The sequence below is a fragment of the Cyclopterus lumpus genome, chromosome 3 (genome assembly GCF_009769545.1).
Source record: "Cyclopterus lumpus isolate fCycLum1 chromosome 3, fCycLum1.pri, whole genome shotgun sequence".
In the NCBI taxonomy this organism is placed as follows: Eukaryota; Metazoa; Chordata; class Actinopteri; order Perciformes; family Cyclopteridae; genus Cyclopterus; species Cyclopterus lumpus.
In genome coordinates this window covers 26,434,798-26,444,230 of record NC_046968.1, presented here as the reverse complement: position 1 = coordinate 26,444,230, position 9,433 = coordinate 26,434,798, and the positions used below count along the sequence as shown (strand labels likewise).

The window sequence follows — 9,433 nt, the reverse complement described above, 5'->3', positions numbered from 1 at the left end:
TTACTGAAAGGTATCAAATGAACACGCACACCACCCCGGAGGTCTTAATTTGTCATCGCGCACCTTGTTATGCTTCTCCGGGATGAACGTTTTTAATGAATGCGTATGTATGAGCGCACCTGACATCCACTTAGTGGCGGGGAGAGCTTATTCTCTCAAGCTTTTGAAACACACGATGAGGCGGACATGTTGTAAAAAAAAAGGGAGCAAAAAAAAAAAGAAAAAGAAGCAATTATCAACCCCACGGCGCGCCCCTTTTTTTTTCTTCCCCCCCATTCAGGAAAACATTCACGTAATTCTTGAAGAATGGTTTTCAATAAAAAAGAAAATGTAAACATTTTCACCGTGAATAACCTTCACTGCTTTGTTTCCTTTCCCCCAAATTAACAGTCACGCATTTTAAAAAAAAGGGCATCAAAATAACACATTTGTATTTCTCACAACTTAATAATTCAGTAATTACTAGTAAAATAATGTGCTCCAATTAAATCTCTTCTCGCACCGTATTGTGTCCCCTAATATATTGCTATCGACACATTTTAGCATCACGGGCCAATGAAGGGAAGCAATTAGCAACCTGATTTACATAGTTGTAGTAATATTTCATAATTGACAGACGATGTAGTTCTTGAAATAACACAGAGGTGAAAATTAAATTATTCATAATTAAAAAAATAAGGTAAGCGTATGCAGCCAGAAGTTGAAATTATGCTAAATAGTGAACCGAAGTGTCATTACTCTCCATCGCCACATTCACTGTACCGCTCAACCATTTGTGTTTCCGATGAGACGAGCGAGTTGATTGAGATGGAGACAGAACTAGTATATCCCAGATAACACAATCATTTAATTTGCTGTTCTCCAGAGCAGCGCAGTGAACATCACTCATCCGAATGGAGTGAGCGGGCCCGGCAACGGAATGGATGGCTTCGCCCGTGTGCAGAAAAAAAAGGTGCATCGCGTTGGGACTACGGAAGAAAGATCGGAAAAAAACATTATAAATAATTTCAAACTAAACGTGACGTAACGTTATCACCATCTTGGCCCAACGCACCCCGTGTGGATGTAGTTCCTCAAAGCCTTTCTCATGGCTGCACTCAGCACAGCTGTTAACTGATAACATTAATAACTATTTAGCTGTCCCCGGTTCTAGGGCCTCGATGGTGTGCACGGCGGTTCTTCGTCATTACTCACAGGGACACCTGGATGGAACAGATCCATCATGAATGTTATTAGTTACCCCCTCAGTTTTTTCCTGGAATAACAGCTTCTTTTTTTTTGGACACTCTTAGATGTAACACATCGAGTCCGCCGTCTTCTTGTAATTCTTTTACATATTAAAAGGGAAGTCACACGTGGGCGTGACTGACGATATTTTCAACGAAACAGAGCAATCCTTGACATTTCGAATAAATAAACACAACAAAACAAACGGCAAACAATCAAAACAGCAGTATTGGTATCCATAGTCCAGCCCACAGCGAGTACAAATGCACACACGCACACACACACACACACACACACACACGCACACACACACACACACATGTCCACATACACACCCTCACAGCATTCCCACCACCCCTTCCCACATGTATATACTTTTACACTCCACAAGGAGGGTTCAATGAGGAGGGAGGGATGGACGGAATAGTTCAATTAAGTACAATTAAAATGGTATATGCAGAAAATGTAAAATGAATTAAATCAATTTTTCAGCGTGCACAATTTCTAGCAAAACAAATACAGAGATTGCTGAAAAACAAACAAACAAAAGTGAATCAGAAATAAAAAAAGTTTCGGGTAGCTGGCCAGCCGCCAGTGAGCCTAATAAAAAGGGGAAATATATCCTGCTTCTACTTTTCACATCAATGCTGCCGGTAACAATTAATATAAAATCGTTCAAAGTTCCCGCAACACACGGAGGATACTTTTAAAACAACGGTCTCTTGCGCTCCCACCCAGAAGCCACCCACCCCTCTCTTCCCCCTCACGGCCGAGCTCAACACAAGGACGCCTAAAGCGCCTCGTCCCGTTACACCGCCCGTGGGTACAAAGCCTCGGCATCCATCTTCCACGGGGGGGGGGGGCGCCGAGGCTATCGGCTCCCAACTCCGCCGCGCTGCCTCCGTTCGGCGTTTCGGGGTGTTTAGGAACGATTTTTCATTGACACGCTTCATCTACCACATCCTCCCGATGCACCGAGAGCGCCACCAAAAAAAAATAAAAAATCCATGATTTGATTGTGCCTCGGACCACGAGTTGGATTTTAAAAGTTTCCTCCTTTTTTTTTTTTTTTACTTTATATTTATTTATCTTTTTTATTTCAAGAAAAAAGTACATCTGGTCTTTTTTTTTTACATCTGGGTTCCTTATGTACCTTTTTCTTCTTTTTTTTAAAAGTGGTTATCTAGACAGTCGTGGAGTGAGCACTGAGTTAAAATCGGTGAGAAAATCAGTTTGGGTGAGCTTCTGTATTTCTTTTATTTATAATATTTATAATAAGCCAAACAAGGAGTATCCTCTCTAATTTGCACCTTATTTAAATCTAATATTTTATTTAAAAGTAGTTGGAAACACTGGATGTTTAAAATTCACCACAATCAGGAAATGTACACTGGTAAATGTTTTTTCAATATTTAAAAGGTTGTGTCGTTGTTGTTGTTGTTGTTTTGATCACATGACTTCCTCCAATGTCAATCCCGCTGAGAGGTCACTCACTTAGTTGATTGTCCTGGTTCGCCTGCTCCGCCGTCCCGGTGGACGGTCGCTCGGCTCAAATCCATTACGATCCATTATTTGGATGCAGAGTTGCTCTGAGCCTGAACGGGCGAAACTCTGGAAGTACCTTTTTCATTTCAGTCTGATTTTACAGTTTTTACTTTCGGCTTTTTGGTATACTACACGCACACATTTCCATAAATGCATTTATTCAAAGTCTGCCTGGACGGCCACGACAATGGGGAAGAAGATGAACACTAAAATATGATGGAAAGGCTCAAACCTCATGATGGCGCTTTACTTTTTTTCATTTTCTTTCATGTATTAATGGAGATATCGGCTGCCAAGACGAGTCATTTGAGTTTAAACAACATAATAATGAGGCATGGAGCTCAGCCTTATGGTCACACCGGTGACCAAAGCCTAGCCGTACTTTTTTAAATCAAAGTTAGAGACGGTCTCTCTGCATTATAAACATATAGGCGTGACGTACATGTTAGGATTCCTTAATTCAGGGTAAGATAGGAAATGGGACAGGACCCCGCCTCGAGTTTAGGAATTGCTTCAGTAATGGCAAGATAGTATTTTTCATATCTTTGAAACTTAAGATAGTCATAGTTTCAATCAACGACAAGTCAAGAGAGATGACTGAAGCATAAACATTTTGACCCCCCCCCCCTGGATGTGACCTCTTTACGAGCCCTTAATGGAAACCACCCAACAGTTAATCCTGAAACTAGTAAATAAAACACTAAGATTCTTAGAGATTTTTTTTTAGAGATGAACCATTAAATTTCAATATTTACTTAAGGTCATTACGCACACTGAACCCTATACTTAAGTTTCATTCCCATTAACAGACTTTCCAGAAATCTCCTCGCTGTAGCTGACGTACCAACAAAAACAGAAATCAAACCAAATATATAGTTTATGTTGATAAACGTGTTCATCGTTATAGAGTTTGTTGTTGTAAATTTAATCCGGCATGTTATGAGCTTCTATGAATCCAATCTGATTTTTGTTAATTTTTTAAAAACTGGGAAAGACACTAAGGGAATAATTTTTTTTGTACTTTTTTTTTTAAATGTTGAAATTCATGAACGACAAGTAGAAATTCTTATTTTCAAATGACCAAAGCTTAGCTCAATAAGACCTCAAGAAGATTCAAGAACAAAGTACGGACGATATGTATTCACATATGTATTCCACATCTCATAAGGATCGTTTTTACATGTTCCCAATGCCCATTGCAGGTAAAGGAGATCCCCTCCATCGCCATAAGGCCATGTAAATGGGCTCCAACAGCAGGTATACTTATTTTATAATGTCTATAGTGGAAGCTTCTTGGAATATTAATGTAACATTTGTTATGGTTGCATTAAACCCCGTTATAACTCGTGTCCTTCAGGCCACACAAGGTGGAATTATTCTTTAACTTTAACAAACTAGTAATTATTTTTATGTAACCATGGTGATAAATGTTTGTTAACATTTTAAAGAGTAGTGTAGTTACCAAAAAAAACAAAAAAGATATGTTATCGGACAATTCATCCATTTAATAAAGCTACTGCTTGGAACTTGAATGTTTCACTTTATTTTGAAGTGTTTCTAAGCACCAGAAGAGAATCTCCTTAGCAAACCTCATTTTACTGCAGCATAGTCCGTCTGACCCGTGCAATTCTCCATTCATAAATACATAAACACATACGTACACCCTGGGCCTCCAGCAGCATGGTGTCGGTGTAAAATTGAGACGGTTTCATAATCAGTCAAATTAAATTAATGAAATCTATTGCAACAAATGACACAATACCTTCTGAACATTCTTAATCAATAGACCAACCCTGAGTCTACTACAGCTTACTTCTACTGATAGGTGTAGTTTAATACTGCTAACAGGTTGGTGTGAAACTTGATAGGATATAAATACTCTAGCCCACTTATATACTTGTTTGCTGGCAGCAGATATTTTTAATATTCCGAGCACGCGGGAGGTGACAGGTCTCATTAACAAAGAAGCCCACCGGGCCCTTTGCTAGCAGGAGTCCTCCACAAGTTCTTTGTCACCTGTTGAGAGCTGCTGTGCGTGGGCGCTGAGAAATAAACAGAAATATATGCCTACCTGCATGCGGCGCCCCCGGTGGCCGTCAACTCGCCGACAGATTGAGACATCGTGTGGCGGCGGAGGGGGATGCACAAAAACCACGTGGTGTCTCGAAAACCAGATTTTGGTGATTCGCAATATTTTACCACGTGATCAATCATACGACGAGGGCTTTTTTTTTTTGTGAGCCATAAATTAATTTAGACCGTTGCTAAGCAACTCCCCACAGCAACGTTTGGTGCGATTGCATGTCTTAGTGAACAGTCATATTATAAAATGTACATTCAACCCATTTTGTACACGCTTTTTTTTTTTACGTCACTTAAAATAAGCTTGAGTGAATTTTATGTAAATTAACTCGCAGAAATAGAAAATATGTGGGGAGCTTCCTAATTGAGTTGGTCGAATTAGTAGGTGCAGTAATTATGAACAAAAGGGACCGTCTCCACGGCAGACGTCTTCATTTTGCTGACCGTGCAGTACAAAGAAGGTGGACTGAAAGCAAATGGTCACGGCAAAGGTAAAGCGCTCCTTGTTCAGTCACGGTAGCGGATGTGTAATTAAGACAACGTTTTCTACATGCATCAACACGAGCTGATGAAACCAGGGAAATGAGGACGGCTGGCGAATAACAAGCGGAATCCAAAGTCTTCACGCGCTCATTACCCGGCTGTCACTTAACCAGAAAGTCTGGCTTTTCTTCGGCTTATTTATGGACCGTTTCCGTCTATGTATCTTTGAAGCACCCGGACGCTCCTGGAAATATAAAAATACCACTTACGCATTCCGTCTATTGTGTTTTTTTTTCTCTTCATAAATGTGATGTTGCGTGATATAAAGGAGTCGGAGGAAGCAAAAAGCTCTGCGTGCGAAGGGTTTGACATCGATCAAAGGAAAACCCGACACGGGCGTGTTCGTGTCTGTACTCGTGCAGCTCCGAGGGGTTCAGAGGACTGCTGGGTTTCTCCTCCGCCAGACAATCCTCACTCTTGTTTGCGATCCGGGCCTGATCTTGACCCGGGACGACAGGTGAACCGCCTGGCGGGGTTGAAAACCAGCAGTGCTCCGGAACCCCCGGGGACTAGATTTTGAGCAGCAACCGCTCTACAACACTAGTTTCAAACAGGGTTGAACGCACTCATCGTGATGTTCAGCGCTTTGTTTTTTTAAAATCTGCAATATACGTTACGTTTGTGTAACTTACATAGCGTGCTTAAGTAGGCCTTCGAGGTAAAGTCTTAAAATCAGAACCGACATTGGCTTCTGGTTTCATTCGGGACGCGAACGCCGGCCTCGTTGGTGAAAGTCCTGTTTTTGTCAAGTCCAAGAGGACCGGACTATAGTTTGACATATGTGTGTTTAACCCTTCTTATGAGGCCATAGATCTGTTTACAAAGTTATATTGTGGAGCCAATCCTCATGGGAACAAAATGAACGTCCCCTTAATGTACATTATTTAATGTTAAGATGAAGGTTAAGGGGATGGTTAGGGTTAGGCATGGTTTCTATCCATCTTTAAATGAGAAACTTTCCAACTTCTGCAGTAGCTTTACTCTTAAAATCATTAACAGTAGACTGAGCTGTCCAGACACACATAAAGTTAAGTCAAATTTAAGGTATTACAAAAAGGTACGTCTACAAAAAGGTAAGCAAGACCGCATATCTGACAACCCCAGATTGGCTTATCAGAGGTCTTGGCTGCTATAGGTACATTTGTCTCTAATGTCAATACCAATGGTGCCAATTAGTCAACTTTAAGAGTCAACTAATCCAAAATATTGACCATGCCCAACTTGTTGGAACAGGTGGGTTGGAATAGTGACATTTCTAATGGATGGTCTCATTTCTAATGGATGGTCTCACTTTATTTTAGCAGTCCAAGGCAGACGTTGTAGTTCCTTTTCCAAGTGGCTTTAATCTGTCACAAAACACCCTCTGCTATTTAAAGTAGAATACTCTCAGTACACATATTTCTATATTTTAAACTCGCTATTTAACAATTGTCCATTAGTGCTTTGACACTGACAAGTAAGGCAAAACGCAGTTCACCATGAGTACCTGGATGGTACAATCACACCTTGTGTTTACAATACCTGTACCGGCTTGTGCAAATATAAATAACAAGTAAAGAACATTCTCTCTATTACATTGCCCCGCATCTATACTCCCACACTCCCAAACTCCATTAAACTCCCTCTCATTAATTACCATTTCACTGGAGTGGGTTCACGAGTTGAGTTCACTTCTGCTTAAAAGGATTTTGAAGTACACTGTAATTAAAATGCACTCCGTCTCATTCTTTATAAATGGTTGGAATGGTGCATACTAAGTGCCCTGATGTGGCTTCCTAGACTTCTGTAGAAAAGACAGGACAAACAACCTTTCGTTCAACTTATTGTCAAAGTCTATACGACAACCTTCACATACATATACATACATACAGTATACATACATATATATATATATATATACATATATATATATACATATATATATATATATACATATACATATATATATATACATATATATATATGTGTATATATATACACACACGTGTCGGCCATCTTGTTCAGCAAATTTATACTTGAACTGGAATGCCGGGTTGTTCCTGGTTACCATAGAAACCAGAGGGCATTGCACTGAGACAGCAAGATGGACCGACGGGACTTGACTGGTCCTGGAAATCTCTCCAGGAGAAAACCAACAGTGATGGAGTCTGGGACTGACCGCAAGGCGCTGGATCCACAGTGAGTTTAAGTGGGGCAGCCTGTCGGCTACGATCAGTGTGAGCGGTCAGTGTGAGCGGTCAGTGTGTGCGGTCAGTGTGTGCGGTCAGTGTTAGCATCGTGCTCTGCTTGTGTGTGTGAACAGGGGATTGGTTGAGGCAGCGAGCGATGGGACCGTCGGAGGACTCTTGAGTGGCAGCTATTCTATGCTCTATGAAATCGAGATGATGCGGGCGGAAGAAGAGGAGCTGGACCAAATGATCAAGGGCTGTCATGTACGGACACGGTGGTGGTTAGCAGTTGGCAAATAGTAGTTAACAGTTAGCAAATATCAGTTAGCAAATAGCAGTTAGCAGTTAGCAAATAGCAGTTAGAACATAGAAGTTAGAATATAGAAGTTAGCATATAGCAGTTAGCATATAGCAGTTAGAACATAGAAGTTAGAATATAGAAGTTAGCATATAGAAGTTAGCATATAGCAGTTAGCATATAGCAGTTAGAACATATAAGTTAGAATATAGAAGTTAGCATATAGCAGTTAGAACATAGAAGTTAGAATATAGAAGTTAGCATATAGCAGTTAGCAGTTAGCATATAGCAGTTAGAACATAGAAGTTAGAATATAGAAGTTAGCATATAGCAGTTAGCATATAGCAGTTAGAACATAGAAGTTAGAATATAGAAGTTAGCATATAGTAGTTAGCATATAGCAGTTAGAACATAGAAGTTAGAATATAGAAGTTAGCATATAGTAGTTAGCATATAGCAGTTAGAACATAGAAGTTAGAATATAGAAGTTAGCATATAGCAGTTAGCATATAGCAAAAACCCCTCAAACCAACTATATAGTAACATTATTTGACACATCTTTAACCAACCTTCATCCTGATCATAACTATCTATCTGTCAACAAATATTCATCGTTTTAACCTTTTTAAATGCGAAATGTTTCTTTACACAATTCCACAAACGTGTAATTATATTTTGTATACTGAATGCTTGGGTTTGTATTTAATAGTTTTTTCACATGTATTGCATCAAAATCAAAATCATAATCCAGCAGCAACGGCCCCTATAGTGGGAACCAGAACCACGGCCTCTGGGCACCAGTAGAAGAACCTGCTGGGGTAGAATGGCCAACAATGGTCCGTAGTGTAGCTACTCATGGAGCTGTGGTTGAAAAAACTCACACCCTCGCCAAAATTGATGCCATTGATAAATTCAAATGAAAAAGCCCCAAAGTGTCAGTTACCAAGCGCTAACGGTAACTCCTGAAGATGTAACTGTGATCAATGAACACAGAACGCTGCGCCGCGAGGACTGACGTGAACCGACCGAGCACGTCATAAATACCCACAAGTCCTTTCTGCCTGCTCTGTGTGTGCGTCTTTAAGTCTAAAGCGGATGAACTGCACCAGCGTGAACATGAGTTGCAGGCGAGGAAGAAGAGTACACTTGGAAAGCGTGCTGCGGTTCTGAAGGTGCAGTAGAGGACCCGTTTCACCACACCACATTGGCAGATTTTACCGTAACAGCACCGCAGAACTAAGCCCCCCCCCCCCCCCTGTCCCATTGTATCTTTCCCTGCAGATGAAATTGGCCAAGGATAAAGAGGATAAGCAGAAGCAGAAGGAGGAGGAGGACGAGAAATTGAACGCAGCGCTGGAGAGGCAGAAGCTGGCGTTGGCGGAGGTGGAGGAGAGGAAACGGAAGGCGGAGCGTCAGATGGAGAGAGACCGTCTGTCCAAGGACTTGATGGAGCGGACCGCCGGGATCAGCAAGGTGGTGCAGAGAACCTCCATCTAAATGTGTTCATCAAAAGATCCTTAAACAGAGGCTCCCGTTAACATTGTACCATGTGACAAGCCACATTATGAAA

The 9,433-nt window shown here is 41.0% G+C and overlaps 1 protein-coding gene across 1 annotated transcript in view; it reads left to right on the top strand.

The window, feature by feature from the left end:
• The first annotated feature begins 7,480 nt into the window (after positions 1–7,480).
• The window catches only part of LOC117725220 (coiled-coil domain-containing protein 42-like), a 2,753-nt gene continuing 800 nt past the window's right edge, over positions 7,481–9,433 (top strand). Inside the window, exons 1-4 of the mRNA XM_034525249.1 lie at positions 7,481–7,575; positions 7,700–7,829; positions 8,949–9,035; positions 9,145–9,336. Of these exons, the coding sequence (XP_034381140.1) occupies positions 7,481–7,575; positions 7,700–7,829; positions 8,949–9,035; positions 9,145–9,336 (504 nt within the window). The remainder of the gene's footprint in view (positions 7,576–7,699; positions 7,830–8,948; positions 9,036–9,144; positions 9,337–9,433) is intronic.